Genomic DNA, 16,881 nt, shown 5'->3' with positions numbered 1-16,881 from the left:
TCTGAAACATCCCTCCAAGAATGGCTACATCTGAAAACTTCTTTCCCAAATTTTTGTTTTTAAAACTCTGAAAACTTATTTTAAGGGGGTAAAAAAAGCTGATGGTGAAAATAAAGCTTGCACCTCTCTAGGCAGTAGATGGAATTCCTTCCTTCCAATAAGAAAGGAGGGAGGGAAATCTTCCACGTTTTGTGCACGGGATTCCCGAACTCCCTGGGCTGAGGTTCAACTTTTCCCTCCTCCTCTCCCCACTTTTCGCCCCCCTTCCTCCTCCTCCTCCTCCTCCTCCTCGCGATGCATGGGTGCGATCCTGCGCTGCCCAAGCGGCAATCTGGGTACATATAGATGTCTCTCTCTCTCTCTCCAGATGTGACGCGGCCATATTTGCGGCGGGCGCTTGTCTCTGGCAGTAAACAAGCCCCAAAGTCTCGGGCAAGACAGACGGAGCGACGGACAGGCCGACGGAGCCCGAGGGAGCCGCGCCGGGGAATTCCAGGACGTTTGGCCGCCTCCCCTCGCCCATGTCGCTGCTGCTGCTCGGCATGTCTTACAAGCCAAACTTGACCGCGGCGGCGGCTCCCCCCATCAGCCAAGGTAAGGCGCCAACTCCGCCGGTCCCTCTCCGGGGCTTCTCGGCGCGGCGGCTTAAGCGCACGCAGGATCGCTCCCGGGCACCGGCTGGCCTTTGGCAAGGGGGGGGGAGCGGGGGGGGAGCGGAGCCCCGGAGGCGAAGCAAGCGCCGAGCTGCGCCCTGGCTACCTGGGCAAGCAAGCCCCGCCGCTGCCGGAGACGGGCTCTCGCCGCCCCGCTCAGGTCAGATCCGCCGAGCTGATTCATCTCCGCCATTATGCACTTTGGGGGGCGGCGGCGGGGGGGGGGACACGACGACCCCCGAGCGGGTGCAAAGTTTGGCTGGGCGGCCAAGCCCCCTCCCCCGGGCAGCCAGGCTGCGCCCCGGGAAGCCGGCAGCGGCGGCGAGGGGGACCCGGGGGCTGGGCGCCCGGGGGGGGGAGGAGGGGATCAAGGAGCGGCGGGTGGAGGATCGGTCCTGACGCCTCCTCCCCCCCCCCTTCCCCTCCATGATCGCCTCCCTAGAGCGGCTGATTGATTCGGATCAAGGCAGGAAGCGAGGCGCGCTGCACGCCTGGGCGAGGGCCGCTGCTGGTGGCGGGGCGCAAGTGCGCGGGGAGCCGGCGGAGGAGGGAGAGGCGCGGGGTTCGGGGAGCCGGCCACGTGCAGGCGCCCCGCAAATGATACGGGTCTTAATTATTTATTTATTGCATATATATATATATATCCCACCTTTTCCTCCAAGGAGCTCAGGGTTCACTGCCAACTCTCCCCGTTTAACTTCCACAACAACCCTGGGAGGTGGGCTCCCCAAGGGTCGCATCCAGTGAGCTTCTTCGTGGCTGGGTGGGGTGGAGGGGATTCGCACCGGGGCCTCTCCCGGGTCCTAGTCGACACTCTCACCACTACACCACACTGCCTCTGATCTCATGCACCGTCCTGAAGATGAGAACCTTTGGAAGCGGCCTTCTTGCGAATCACTATGTCTTCTGAGTGGCAGTGACTGCCACAGGCTGTTGGGTAGGGAATAATTTTCTCCCCATCAGCTGGTACCCGAGAGTGCGGCAGACGGGACCTGGGACCTGCATGCAAAACGTTTGCTGTGACCCAGGGTTCCCCCAGCTGCTTCAGTCAGCAAGCTTCATTCAGTGTGTCCATAGATTTGTGATTTAAGAGCATATTATTATTATTATTATTATTATTATTATTATTATTATTATTATATTGCATTTCGTTGTGTTACAATTTGAATTGCTAGGACAGGCCAGAAAAGCATTAAGTAGTTCACCAAAACTGTCAGCAGTTTTAAAGTGGTCCCTTTAGCAGAAAAGTTTGGGAACTGGTGCTCTGAGACGCCTTGAGAGTGGCATTCTGCAAGGCAGGCTCACTGCTTGTTGAGTGTGCCATTCAAGAGACGTGTGCATCTCTGACTGATGGGCATTGCCCCAGGTGAAACTTCATTGTCACCAATATCTACTTCAGTGCATGTTCTCACATCCAGCTGCCTGTTGTGACCAAGTGTTGTTCATGGATGTGTAAACTGCCCCTTAAACAAGACTTTACTCTTTAGAAAAGCTGGGTGTTTTGACCTTAATCTTCTTATCAGTTAAACCTGTCATTTGTGTGAAGAGAGAGCCTGGGTTGTTTTCAGTGTTAGTCATACTCCTAGTAGTCCCATTGAAATGAATAAACATTACAAAGGTCCATTAATTTCACTGGGTCCACTTTTGAGTAGAACTTCATTGGAGAAAAACCTGTGTTTCACTTTCACTTTTGTTTCTACTGTTTTAGTTTATTTTGCCTTTCTCTTCCACATCTTCCCCTTCCACCAAAAAAAATAAAAAATTTCCTTCGGTTAAACTTTGCCTCTTGCAAACTGCAGAAAATTCTCTGTGTTTTACAGTACTTATATCCAGTGCTATTTTTCTGGAAAAAAATGTGCTGGAACTCACCTCATTCTCTTAGAATGGTAATGGCGACCACCTGAGAGGTGCTGGAAGTTCCGGCTGAAAAAAAGCCCTGCTTATATACCACTTGAGTAAAACACACAGAACATGCAGAATACACACAGAACACACAGAATAAAACACACAGAACCCTGATCTTTGTTTTAAAACAATACAGTATGTCTTTTACACATGGCTCTGGTTGATTGATCTTGAGTTTCCAGCAAAAGACAAAATACAGCAGGCCTAAAATTTCCCGACTCCTGGTTTAGCATACTTGAGTCCTGAAAGACTCTCACAGCAGCTTTTCCAAAGATCCTCACACTAAAAATTGTGTTTGCGGCTGCTATTGGGAACAGAAATAGTGTGGTGTCTCTATGGCTTATTCATGTGGGATTTCCAACCTCTGCCTACTAGGCAGCAGAGTCCCCTGAAGTCCTTTGAGGCAAGGCGGGGGGCAGCTGAGCTGTGGAAGCTGCTTCATGAGGGCAAATGGGTCACTGCCCCACCAGCCTTGTATCTCCCTGCAGTTAGTTGACAGGGTCCACTGCCAGTCAGCTTCCTCACCAGGGAAGAAGGTGGGCAGAAACCTAGAACCAGTTGGCTCTGCCCCTCCTTGGCTTCACCCTCCTGTCGGTTCCCCCCCTTCTGCGCTGCTGGTCCCAGGTGGGTCTGGCCATCACTGCAGCTGGAAGCTCTTCAGGCCGAGAGAGAGGCAAGCCTGCCTTTGCTGGGAATTGCCAGGCAACCTCTCCCACTGAGGTCCTCTGAGGCAAGTGTAATTATTTCTGTGGTCATCCAGACTTTAAAGAGAAATTGCTCCAATCATAAGCAAAGGGGTGGGAGAAGTGTATGCAAAGTTGCTCCGGGGGACTTCTTGGTGGACAATTTCCATTTGCCTCCATTTCTTGGCTGCTGCCTGAGAGTCTTGTCATTGGAGAGGCTGAGGATTGGACCTGGGGCTTTCTGTGCGGAAAGCCTGTTCTCTGCCCCGGAGCCCGGGTCCCCTGGCCTGGCCTGGCAGCGCTCTCTGCCATGCACAGCCCAGCCCTCTGCATGTGGACTCAGAAGTAAGTTCCGCTGTGTGGGCAAAACCAGGCAAGTTCAGCAGAGTTACAACGATAACCAGATCCCCTGTCAGATGCAGATTTTTGTGACTGAAAGAGGACCCTGAGAATGAATATCTGCCTCAAATTGCCATTTGGGATTTCCTCTGTCGCTCTGTCTCCAAGGCTAAATTGGTCTGGCGTTTTGGTGTTCCTACAACTCTGAGGCAAATTAGGATTGGAGAGAGCGGTGGGCCTGTGACACGCAGTGAGCTTTGCGGCTGAGTTGGCATCTGAGTCACATTCCCCCGAAGTCTGAGTCCACTATTCCACCTCTCTTTCCAAAGCAAGTGGAATCGCTTTTTGAAGCATGTCCTTGAAGGTGTTGCTACAGCTCCCACCATCCCTGGCCATTGGCCATGCTTGCTGGGCTGATGGAACTTGTAGTTCATCAGCAACTGGAGGGCCAAACAGTCCCCACACCCGCTGTGAGGCAGTGGGTCAGGACTTGCCAATAGGCCTAAATGCCACAACCTGCCCACTTGCCCACCTTGTCGCTGCGGCCCACAGCTTTTTGGCTGGAGCAGTGCCAACACCAGCAACTCCTTCCATGCTGAGGAAAAGTGGTCAAGAGACAGAGAGGCTTAGGGGGAGACTGAGGGAAAAGGGCCAGAGGAGGTGTTGAAGGAAATTAGGAAGTGAGAGAAAACACTAGTATTTAATAATAATAATAATAATAATAATAATAATAATAATGCCACCTTGGCTGTTATTTACCCACCCTTGGCCTGAAGGTCCCAGGGTGGGTCTCAGCAATTTAAGATACAACATCAAAAACAGTTTAGAACAAATTGCAATCGCAAGAATAGGATGGAGTCAAATAAATAAGGAATTGAAAAGAGGAGGGGGAAAGTCTAATAGAAGAAATGAATGAATGGAAAAGGTGAGGAAGGTGGAAAGACTGACAGTTTTTTGAAGAGGAGGGAATAACTTACAAGTTGAGTGTGAAAGGAAAATGGGAGAAGAAATTATAGGACATGGGTAAAAAAATACTTTGAGAGGCGTGGGGTGGGTGGGAAGGGGAACATATAAAAACAAAAGCTGCTCCATTTACTGCCTCTGGCTCAGAAAAATCTGCTCAAAACTGAGGTTGGGTTGTCACAGTAGCTCCAAAGCAAATGTTTTTGAAGAAAAAGCAGTGGCAAAGAATTTACCAATTTCCAAAGATGGATTGGGTATCTGTAGAAAATTCTATCGGTAGTCGCCAGGGCACGGCTTGATTAGCCCTGCCCTCCATGTGCCAGGATCTTGTGACTGCTGTTTTCAGCTCTCTTGAGTGGGCCCTGGAGGTAGAAAGTTTGCAGACCCCTCTGCTTCAAGGTTTAAGCTGTCCTGTTGAAATTAATAATTGGGACTATCTATTGTTGTAGCAGAAACTTAGACTTTGGTTTCTTAAAGCAAATGCTGCTGATTAAAGAGTTGTTTGAGCACATTTGAAAATTAATTTGTAGTTCTCTCTCTTTCTCTCACTCTGTGTCTAGTTGTTTGTTTACTATGCATTTGAACACCCCTTAAGATACCATAGCCAAATGTTGCATGTTGGCTCCTAAGATCAACCTGCAGGTTTTCACCCATGTTTGGATTCAGCTGGACACCATTTTGAATCAAGATGGTGGACTGAACATTTTCAGTCTGCACTGATTTGAACCAGTGATGTCCAAAGGGACCAGGCAGATGGCCTTCTCGGTAGTCGCGCCCTCCCTGTGGAACACCCTCCCTTCATGCGTCATCCTGGTAATTTGCAATGGGTTTTGTGCAGGAGAATGTCCTGACGGGTTGTGCCCTTCAAGACCCCTTGTCTGAGCCTTGTGTGTTCGTATGCTTGGAGCCTTGGATTTGCAAATGTTTTTCTTCAGATGCCTCATTTTGGCTTTGGAGCTTCTAAATAGGACCCCTTACAGTGAGCAGAAGCAACATTTTATGTCTTTTGAAAAAAACACCTAAATTTGAGTGGAAACAAGGTATTTGGAGAGAAGACGTGTGGTGGCAACAGAGTCTCTTGGGCATCAGTGGAAGCCTGTTTTTAATTCCAGTTTCTTGTGTAGGGATGCTGGTTTGGTTGCCCATCTATCCCCCCGCCCCCAGCAAAACATTTGCTTTTGTCCTGTGTTTTGGACAGAAGAATAATTGTGATGTTTTAGATGTGCTTGGAGAGAGGGACATCGTGCAAGAGTTGACCGAGGCAACTGGAACCAGTCGCTCCCCAAATCTCTTATGCTCTTTAACGAAACCTGATAATATAATAATTGCATTGTTATTGAAGGCCCTTCCACAACCATTTCCAGGGATGCTCAGCCTGTCCCCATTTCACCTGTACTGCTTCTTTGTGCCTCATCCATTCTATAGAGAAACTCTTTAGGTGGAATTGGGGAGGGGGGAAGGGAAGTAAAGAGCACTCATCAGTTTCCAAAATGGTTTCTCTGTCTGCTTTGTACACCAGCCCTTCCTCTCGCTAAGCGCTAATGCCAGCACCCTGGCGTAAGGCCAAGGGAGTTAGACAAAGGAGCCCTGGCAATTGAATATCTCGGATTCTCAGTGATATGACTGCAAATGCTCCCTGTCTCTGATTAGGCAGCTTGGCTTGAGCGGTCAGGGCTGGAGGGGGCCTCTCTCAGCCATCCAAATGAAATACTACCCCCCCTTAACACACACACACACACACACACACACACACACACACACACACACCCAGATTCAGACCTGTAAACTCTAACTTTGCTTGCAGATGTGAAGGCAGATTTCGCTTTTTAAATGATGATTGCTGTGGCTTCCCTTACTCTCTTAGCCTGAAAAAGGCTGAAGGAAGAATGCTTTCCTGGTCAAATTTCTGCCTGTTGTGCTAATATTAAAGACACAGGATTTCTGGTTTTCGGGGGGGGGGACTTAACCCCAACAAATGTGTGGGAAATCCAAAGCCAATAATCATCAGCTGTGACCCACCCACTGCTGTGGGGCTGGAAAGTTTTGAAGGCCACTGTAGGCTCAGTAATGTCTTTTCTCTCCTCTACCCCTGTGTCATCGTGCATCTACCAGTAAGTGTCCTTATGCATTCCAGGTGGCTATGATGTGTGAGGGGGGGGGGAGGCTTTTAAAGGGCTTTTTTGCTGCTGTTAATTACCCACTTAACTTTGATTTCCCCATCAATTAGGAAGCAGAGAGAAGGCAGCTCCCAAGCTCTGCAGAAGGGAAAATTTACTATACTGATGTGTATAACCTCTCTTAGGAGTGTCCCCATTGGACCTTGATGTATGCTCGCCCCCCTGGCCCCCCCCATTGGTTGCCCATCACTCTGGCAAAGTTCCTCATTAACACCAGTTTGAGGTGCCAACATTAAAAAAAATCCTGCTCCTGTGGCTTTATAAACAGCCCAGCATATGGAAATTAAGTGGGGCTTTTCTTGGCAGGGAGCAAAACAATGGAAAGGCAGAATTTGTCTGTATCGGGCTGCTGTTGAAGGCACAGGAGCATCAACACTTAACAGTAAAAAGAAATAAAAGCTGGCAACTTCAATACCAGTTCTTTTCCTTCTCTTCATGGTTCCCCTGCAAGAATAGCCACATTTCGTTCTGGCAGGACTCCTGAGCCTTAGAGGGAGAAATGGAGAAGGCAAATCTTTTTCCATTGCTACACTGCAGTTGTTTGATAGTAAGCAACACCTGTGGAATATATCTTTCATATTATTTTGTTAAGTCACATTGAGTCATGCACATTTGTATAAATAAAGCATCTAGCAAATTTCTTGCCTTGCTCATGGCCTGGATGAGAGCCTCAAACTGAAGCTCAATCCAGATAAGACTGAGGCGCTGCTAGTTGGTGATTTCCTAGACCAGATGGCAGAGAGGTTGTCTGCTCTTGATGGGGTAACACTGGTTCTGAAGGAGTTGGGTACACAGCTTGGAGGTCCTCCTGGGTCCTTTGCTGTCGCTTGAGGCTCAGGCAGCCTTGATGGCACGGAGTGTCTTCTGTCAGCTTTGACTGATGGCCCAGCTGTACCCTTATCCTTAGCCTAACTTCTGTTGTCTATACTGTGGTAACTTCTAGGTTAGATAACTGCAATGCCTTTTAAGTAGGGCTGCTTCTGCAGATGGTTCAGAAACCAGCTGGTGCAGAATTCAGTGGCCAGGTTGCTCACCGGGCCGGACGGTTTCAGCATCTAATGCCAATCCTGGCTGCCATTTAGTTTCCTGGTCCAATTCAAAGTGCTGGTTTTGATCTATAAATCCCTAAGCAGCTCAGGACCATAACACCTCAAGGCCTGCCTCTCCCCATATGAACCGACCTGGACCCTGCAACCATCCTCTGAGGCCCTTCTTTGTGTGCCTTCCCTACAAGAGGTCTGGAGGGTGGCAACACAAGAACAGGCCTTTTCTGCAGTGGCCCCTCATTTGTGGAAATCTCCCTGAGGAGGCTCATCTGGCGCCTTCATTACATGTATTTAGGTGCCAGGTAAAAACGTTTCTCTATGACCAGGTGTTTGGCTAATTAAAATTCTATGGTTCTTAAAAATGTGTTTGTGGGAGAGAGGAGTTGTGGTTTGTTTCTGTTTTATGATGTATTTTTGTGTTGATAAACCTGTGATCTTCAGATGAAGGGTGGTATACAAATGATACTATTACTATTAATGCTACTGCTACCAATGTAATACATGCCCTAGGAACTTATGGTGAAGGACAGGTAATTAACAATAATAATTTGCCAGTCATGTGGCTGTTAATAGCACAGGAACCCTATCAAAAAAGAGAGTGGAAATCCTAGCTGGAAGCCACTAACTATGCTGCCTGCCCAAATTATTTATTTATTAGTTTTATATACCTTACCTTTGCCTAAGGTATATTACCGTGGACGCGGATTCCCCACTGGAATGAACTGACTGGCGCACCTGGCGAGGGGGGTGGGCTCCTGTCCTCCCTCTCCACCTTGGCACCCTTGCTCAAGAGGGGTTTGTTTTGTTCCTCCCAGCAGTAGATTTGGACATGCTTCATTCTGGATTGCTTGGGACAGAGTGCCTGCTGGCTTCTGGGTCTTGTACCAAGTAGCCAGGGGCAAGTGGGGGTGGGGCTCCTGCACGTTTAATAGGCAGCTACACCAGCGGAAATTCCCAACTACAATTTAGGTAGTTGTAAGTTGCCAACTTTTAAACGCTTGCTGAAACCTTTTCTATTCCTCCAGGCTTAAGCAGGCAGATGAGAGGTACACGCCCTCACAATGGTCTACGGATGTTTGTTTTTCATTTCTCTTTGCTTTTAACTTTTTTTGATTTTATTGTCTGGCTTTATGTTTTTATATTGTTGTAAACTGCTACGATATATTTTTATGATACAGTTGTATATTATTTTTTATGATATTTTGTATTTTATGGTTATGGATATTGTTTATGTATTTTGTTACGCAAATCACTTGCTATGGATCTTTCAGATAGTAAAGCGGTCTATAAATGGAAACAGCACCAATAATAAGAGAGTAATGTCCCAGTGTATGGGATGTTAGGCTTCCCTCTGGTAGTACTTCTGGTGGGGGACGCGTCATTCTCCTTCTGTGGGGTGGTTTGTCCACCAATGGTCCCCACTCTGCACTCAGCTCTCACCTGTAGCTCCTGGAAGCTGTCAATATGCAACAGCTGCCACAGCCCAGGAATGGCTTTGACTGGTTTGCTAAACCAGGCCAGGTTAGCTGATGGGTCACAAACCCTCAGTGAATTAGGGACTTCTCTGCATGCAAAGACAAACTCTGGCGGATTGAGTGGACAAGACCAATAGTGGGTCCAACCATGGGCGTAGCAAAAGGGGGAGGCAACTACCTCTCTCTAAATCAAATAAAAAATAATAATACTTAACTAAGTGACCAATTGTGTCGCAGATAGCTTGATTCTGCCCCCCTAACATTGATCCTGCCCACCCTAATATGAATCCTGGCTACACCCAGGTCCAATGGTCAAGAAGGTGGTTTCTGCACATGCTGTAGAGCAGTGTTTCCCAACCTTGTGCCTCCAGCTGTTTTTGAACTACAACTCCCATCATCCCTGACTAGCAAGACCAGTGGCAAGGGATGATGGGAATTGTAGTCCAAAAACAGCTGGAGGCACAAGGTTGGGAAACACTGCTGTAGAGAAAAATGAGGGTTCGTCCACCGGGATGGTGCCTTGTACACCTCCTTCCAGCACCTCCTGCAACCAAGCTGGTGCCAAATGTCTTGCTTTCCTTTCCTTTGGACCACATCAGTGAGACCCGAGTGTGTGTGTCTTGTTGTCTGGGCAGCCTGGGACCTCCACATACTGCCCAGGCTTGTTCCCCAAGGAGGTTGCTTTGGTGCCGCTAATATAGCCGTTTGCTTTGATTCCTGGAGGCGCAGTGCATTGTCTCGAGACAGACGGATGTCAAAAACAACAGTGCCCCTGAGCTATGACCATTCTATGAAAGGAACATAGGAAACTGCCTTAAGTCAGACCATTGGTTCCTCTCGTTCAGGGTGGTCTCTGCTGTGTGGCAGCAGCTTGCCAGAACTTCAGGCTGGGTTTTCTCCCAGCCTTTGCTGGAGATGCCAGGGAGGGATGGACCCTGGGGGCTTCTGCACGCAAAGGATCAGGAGTAGCTGATTCCCGTTGGGACTGGTGGGGCAGAAGGTGGTGGCAGGCACAGGCAATTCATGCTACCTTTGTCCACGGGGGGCCTCCTTTTCCCTGCTGAGTTCTGCAAGGGCAGCGCTGAGGCTGATGAGACAGCAGCCGACAGGGAATGCCAGTGCCAGCCCCCCCAAAAAGACTAGCTTTGAGGAAGGCAAGCAGGTGGGGGCTGGGTGAGGGCAGACTGCCACTGAGCGAGGGGCCCTTCGCTAGAGCAAAGCCAAGCCCATGCTATGCCTTTGACTGCAGTTGGCAATTCACTGCCAGAAACCACCCCAAATCTGCCTCGGGACCTCCTACCATACTTTGCTGCTTTCCAAAGCTGGCCACATCTCGGAGCTGGGTTGCCCTTTTAAAGTTTGGCCTGGATTTGATGTCCTTTTTGGGGTGCAGGAACCCTTTCAAGATCCGGGGCTTTCAAAGCAAGCATGGCTATGTTTTTCTTTCCTTCCTTCCTTCCTTCCACCCTCCCACCCGCACCCTCCATCTGAGCTGAGCTGGCACAGCGACTAATGCGGCCATCTGCACTGTGCAAGGAGGGCTGGCACCGCAGCCAAGTCCAAAACGCTCCTTTTGTTCCCGGGGCCTGCTGCTGCGGTGCTGATAAGGCGCGCTCTGTGTTGGCCACTATGTCTTACGACGTCTTTGAGGCAGACAGCAAAGGATCAGGTAAAGGCACCCAAGGTTACCCAGTGGCTTGGCATTGAGGGGGGAGCTTTGGGGGGACAGGGAGGCTGGCTTAGACTCATCAGCAGCCTCTAGGGCAAGCTTAGGTGCGCTATGGGGGAAGACGGCCCCAGGAGAAGGTGCAGGGGGGGGGGGGAAGATGACATGCCAGTCCGGTTGGAGATCCTCAGGGCCTCCCTTCTCACCGTGTGGCCTCCCCCACCCCGCATGTTTCCTGAACATTGCATGTTGCGCTCTGTTTTACAGAGGGAAGAGGCCGTAGTTCCTTATTGGTGAAGAGTACAGTGGTACCTTGGATTACAGACGCTTCAGGTTACAGACTCCGCTAACCCAGAAATAGTACCTCGAGTTAAGAACTTTGCTTCAGGATGAGAACAGAAATTGTGCGGTGGCGGCGGGAGACCCCATTAGCTAAAGTGGTACCTCAGGTTAAGAACAGTTTCAGGTTAAGAACGGACCTCCAGAATGAATCAAGTTCTTAACCCAAGGTACCACTGTATCTGCTTTGTCTACAGAAGGTCGGGGGTTCAATCCCCAGCCTCTCTCGGTGGGGAGATCTGCTGACCATCAGCATGGCTAAAACTGAGTTAGACAGACCAGTGGTCTGTTTTGGTCTTCATGTGTGTAGCTGAACAACAGGCTACCTATGTGGGCACACCTCTCCAACAAATGGCCAGTGTTCTCCATTTTGGCAGCACTCATTGGCAGTCTAGGGGAAGGGCTATCATGGCCAGGTGAAGAGCTTTGCAGTGATAGATCGGGGGATAGCGAAGCAGCTCCCAGTCTGGGACACAGATGCCAAGGCTACAAATAACATTTTATTTATTCCCATCCACTTCCCTTTCCCGTTCTGCTCCTACAAGAGACCAGCATTTCTGACAAAGGCCTATTAACCTTGCCACATCAGTTAAATCAATAAACAGTTATTTTTATACCACATATAGACTTTAGGTGAGCTGTTCACTTGTTGGACTCGGTCTCTCCATCTGCAATATGGGGAGAATAATGGTGACCTACTTTACAGGGTTCCTGTTAGGATGTCCAATATAATCTATGTGAAGAACTCTGAGCGCTTGGGAAAAGCTTTCATAGACAGCAAATGTCAATGTGTTACAATTGCCATGGTGTCTCGTGCTTCTACTGATCAGGACAATGTGGTGTTTATTTTTACCACTGCATTAGCATAGTTGGCAACTGTTAGCGGAATGAGGAAGATAGGTACTGACCTTTCAAAACCAGAATGTTTAACCTGCTAGTTTTGTATCTTACTCAACATTTGGTAATCATTCTGACTTTGTACGTTTTCTTTTTCCAAAGCTGGGAACGTCCACTCTCCTTCCACAAGCATGGCAGGCTCAGGGCAATACAGACAGCTTATAAATGACTACGGACCCCCATCTCTAGGTTACACACAAGGAGTGCAGGTAAAAACTTCCAACATTCTGGGCTGCCAGCAGTGTGCCTCTTATGCCATTCATTCATTCATTTATGAATGAGTTCTCTTGAAACATCCCCACGGGTTTGACAATAAAAAACATATATTACAAATCCGACAGAAACAGACTGGGATAAGAACCTCATTTGAAAAGACTTGTTGAAAAAAAGGGAAGTTGTCTATATTATTAATTTATATACGTACGCCACATAGAGTTCCAAAATAGTAGTTTGCAAAATATAAAAACAGAGTGACAGAAAAGTTAAAATATAAATGTCCCCAATTAAAACAGTGCAGCAATTAAAATCTGGAGATGGGCTGAGAAATCGAGGAAATGCCTGTGTAAGTCAACAAACTGGTCGTGATGTCACTTAATAGATTAAATTTAAGTGGATGGATTAAAATAAATATTACAGTTTCCAAACAGAAGTGATATTGACCAAATTCAGCACTGAGTGATTATGTGATTCAGGTACATAGCGTTTTTGCTGTGGGTGTGGCATCTAAGGGTTCATGTTTATTTGTTAACAAGCTTGTTTTTCACAAGCGTCGACTCTACTTTTAACCTGCTCGCCTCAATGGTGGCATTAATAAATATTGCAGCTTTCACGTTCAAGTTGCTTTAAAGGCTCAGTGCTCACTATTTGGGGCTTCCCTCGGGCTTGATCCGGAAGCTGCAGCTAGTGCAGAATGCTTCAGCACGGCTGCTGTCACAAATGAGACCCTGTCTGCACAGAACCCCTCTGCTCAGGGATCTGCATTAGTTGCCCATTTCCCATCTGCTACCCAGACAAGCTCAGTGTGTTGTTATTAGCATATTAAGCCCTCAACAAGCTGGGAACCAGTTTACTCGCAGGGTCGCCTGACCCCTTACATGCCCACTCAACTGCTTTGATATGTGGAACTGGAACACCTGTAAGAAATAGTTATCTTTGGGGGGGGGGTGTTACACATTGCAACTCCTAGCCTTTCAACACCAGACGGACGTCTGATTGAAACCTTTTTGTTTAGGCAAGCCTATGCAGATGGCCGTGGGCAGGATTCCTGTATTGCGGGGGGTTGGACTAGATAACATTTGGGGTCCCTTCCCACTCTAATATTCTGTGTGAAATGTTGAAATGTCTTTTTTCTTTTTAGCTACTATTGATTTTAATGATCATTTAAATATTTTAAAGGACCCGTTTTTAACTGTTTTTATTGATAATGTTAATACTTGATAATTTGGTAAGCTACTTAATAGGATTTTTACAATCAAGCAATATATGTTTTTTTAAAGTACAGTAAATAAAATAATATAGCCTGTACTAAACAGCCACTTTTAGACTGCAATTCTATGCATGCTTTCCCAAGAGTAATCCCCACTAATCAGAGCATGTGTAATCAATTAATGAATTGATTAATTTGAGCTTTATTGTGGTGGTGTGGTGGTTATTGTGACTTGCTCTGCTCTAATTCAGACCCCATCTCTTTCTGCTGCCAGGGAACAAGTAGCAGTCAAGTACCACAGAGCAAGTATGCAGAACTCTTGGCCATCATAGAAGAATTAGGAAAAGAAATCAGGCCTACATATGCTGGAAGTAAAAGTGCCATGGAAAGGCTAAAACGAGGTAATGAAGCTAATATTGAGAGAAATATTTTAGGCCATATTATTTACACTAAATCACTTGACTTAATGACCTAGTCCAGAAGATTATGAGGAAAAGGTCAAAAAACACAGTATCTGATAAAGGTTTATTAATAAGAGTGGTCCAGGTTGGGCTTCTAGTGGCCCAGGAGCTCCCACTTTAAGCCAGCGTAGAAACGAAAACGCCACCTAGTCCCACCCAAAGAATCATAGAGTTGGAAGAGACCACAAGGGCCATCGAGTCCAACCCCCTGCCAAGCAGGAAACACCATCAGAGCACTCCTGACATATGGTTGTCAAGCCTCTGCTTATAGACCTCCAAAGAAGGAGACTCCACCACACTCCTTGGCAGCAAATTCCACTGTCGAACAGCTCTTACTGTCAGGAGGTTCTTCCTAATGTTTAGGTGGAATCTTCTTTCTTGTAGTTTGGAGCCATTGCTCCGTGTCCGCTTCTCTGGAGCAGCAGAAAACAACCTTTCTCCCTCCTCTATGTGACATCCTTTTATATATTTGAACACGGCTATCATATCACCCCTTAACCTCCTCTTCTCCAGGCTAAACATGCCCAGCTCCCTTAGCCGTTCCTCATAAGGCATTGTTTCCAGGCCTTTGACCATTTTGGTTGCCCTCCTCTGGACACGTTCCAGTTTGTCAGTGTCCTTCTTGAACTGTGGTGCCCAGAACTGGACACAGTACTCCAGGTGAGGTCTGACCAGAGCAGAATACAGTGGCACTGAGACGCTTGATCCATATTACCCAATAAAAAGAACTATTTGACACCCTAGAGACCTTTGGGCTCAGTAAAACAAGGTTCTGTAATGTGTTGGGCTTAGAAAAACCTGCTTCTTTATTATTATTTAGCAAAATGTATATACTGCTTTATATATATATATATATATATATATATATATATATATATATATATATATATAAAAAATTAAGCAGTTTATGTGAAATGGTATAAAATTGCTGTGAACTGCCCTGAGTTCTTCGGATGAAGGGCAGTACACAAATTAAATAAATAATTAAATTAATGAGGCCTCCTGCCGCCAGTGCCCTTCCACCGTTTGGATTCCGTTCTTAGACCGAGGTAAAGTTCGCAAAGCGGGACACTTCTTCCAGTTTTGCGGAGTTCGTAAACCAAATTGTTCGTAAACAGGAGTATTCTTAAACTGAGGTACCACTGTATTGCTTTTGTAAAAGTAAACACAAGCAGACTTTATGTTACTTATTTTGCAGGCATCATTCACGCCAGAGGACTAGTTCGAGAGTGTTTGGCAGAGACTGAGCGCAATGCAAGATCCTAGCATCTCTTCCCATGGCTGCAAGATTTTTCCACCTCTTATGAAAAAGGGACACCAGTTCCTTTGGAGACTACAGAAGGCATTCAGAGAGATCCCTTAATTTGACTCTACCACTTCCCCCCCCCCCCACTGCCATTTCCAAGAATGTGGGCCGCAATCCAAAGTAGCACTTGGGAGGCAACCAAGGGCTTGTGCCCAGTGGAAAGTTTGAATCCCCCCAACTAATACATCCACTCTGCGCCATACTTCAAACAGCTTCTGAAATGCCGCTTGGTTTCAAAAGCAGCTCACCATCCAGCATGGGGGGCATTGGTTTGAGAAAGTCCAAAGGTCCCCTTGGGTGGATAAAACATGTGCTGTCTTTTTTTCTTCTGGATCCTGGCCATAGTCAAGAAGATTATTCTTCCTCTCATTTAAAGTGGAGTTTGCAGTATTTCATTTGAAGCATTCCCTGAATTAGCTGAAATTTTTTATTTAAAAACAACTGCATTCCTCTCTCTTAATTCTCTGTTCTGCCTCAGGTTGCTCCTTCAACTAACAGTGTTCCCCACATCCAGTGGTTTTCAAACTGCATTCTAGGAAAGGTCTATGACTCCTTAGCTTTCTAGGGACTTCTCAGTAACAATATCGGTAATGTTGGACACGCTCCCCTGAAAAGGGAGCTCCTCTGCTGCCGCCAGTATTCCTGTGTAATGTAAAAGGAGCGCTGGTTATGTTCTAGGTTGCAAGGTATGGTTATGTGGGGCATTGGCAAAGCTAAGCAGCTCCAGACATCACACCCCATGGATTGGGTGTACGCACCCCGAGTCCTCTGCAGTGCAGCAGACTTCCTATGGCAAACGCTCAGCCTTTGCAGAACAGCAGAGGAGTAAAGGGCTCCTTGAAAGTAAAATTTGAAAACAGCTGCCTTAATCCTCAAAGCATTCATTTGGCTTCACCACTAAACCATTCCTTACCAGACTCCTTTAAGTTTGAGTACAGATATTGTTTCTTATTTCACCAGCTGACAGCCTAATTTCTAATTTGGTGCACGCACCATAAATTTTGTTCAAAAATTATCCCCGCTCCCCACCATTTTGCATGATTGTTAGTGTTTCCATTAAAAGTGCATGAGTTCTACAAAAAGACTATTCTAACCTGTCACAGGCCCCAAAAGCAACTCTATTCCCCCAGATTTAAATTGTAACTTTGCCAAAAAAAAAAATAATTTCCAAATAAGTGACTAAAACTGTTATTTGCATCTTTGTATGTATTTATTACTTGACGTAATAAAGCTTATTTTCATTAACAATTTGGTATTGTTAAGCAGCAGAGGCCCAATTACTCAAAAGCATTAAAGCGTAGAATTATTGGAACACCTGAGCGATCCCTCAGGAAATCCAGCATAGGAACTTGGTGATGTGGAAGCATAAAGGATAAAAATAAGGTAAGCAAGCATGATGGGGGAATTACCCCTTGCACCATTCTGAACATGCAATATTCAGTGACATCACACAGACCCACTGAGCTCAGTGAACTTCATTGGTCTATAAAAGAGCTTTCCAAACTGTGTCACAACACGTTAGTGTGTTGGCTGCAAAGTGTAGGT

At 47.0% G+C, this 16,881-nt stretch overlaps 1 protein-coding gene across 3 annotated transcripts; it reads left to right on the top strand.

The window, feature by feature from the left end:
* Positions 1-269: 269 nt before the first annotated feature.
* CDK2AP1 (cyclin dependent kinase 2 associated protein 1) lies at positions 270-16,584 on the top strand. Of its 3 annotated transcripts, none has more exons than XM_081841655.1 (4): positions 270-594; positions 12,246-12,352; positions 13,844-13,970; positions 15,229-16,584. In XM_081841655.1, the coding sequence occupies exons 1-4, from the start codon at positions 522-524 to the stop codon at positions 15,294-15,296; spliced, it is 375 nt and encodes a 124-aa protein (XP_081697781.1). In that variant the 5' UTR covers positions 270-521; the 3' UTR covers positions 15,297-16,584. The 3 variants fall into 3 exon arrangements, with proteins under 3 accessions (XP_081697781.1, XP_081697779.1, XP_081697780.1); XM_081841653.1 differs by lacking the exon at positions 270-594 and adding an exon at positions 1,065-1,371; XM_081841654.1 differs by lacking the exon at positions 270-594 and adding an exon at positions 10,296-10,910.
* Positions 16,585-16,881: the final 297 nt, after the last annotated feature.

Source organism: Podarcis erhardii (genome assembly GCF_964252035.2).
Source record: "Podarcis erhardii genome assembly, chromosome: 15".
Classification (NCBI taxonomy): Eukaryota; Metazoa; Chordata; class Lepidosauria; order Squamata; family Lacertidae; genus Podarcis; species Podarcis erhardii.
Note: the sequence above shows the minus strand (reverse complement) of the source record. Positions and strands in the feature narration are given on the sequence as shown.

Bases quoted from the DNA above. Each gene is read 5' to 3' on its own strand.
- CDK2AP1 (XM_081841653.1), top strand. From the start codon at position 1,080: ATGATCGCCTCCCTAGAGCGGCTGATTGATTCGGATCAAGGCAGGAAG. The intron at 12,353-13,843 runs GTAAAAACTTCC...TTCTGCTGCCAG, and splicing joins GTTACACACAAGGAGTGCAG to GGAACAAGTAGCAGTCAAGT. The intron at 13,971-15,228 runs GTAATGAAGCTA...CTTATTTTGCAG, and splicing joins CATGGAAAGGCTAAAACGAG to GCATCATTCACGCCAGAGGA.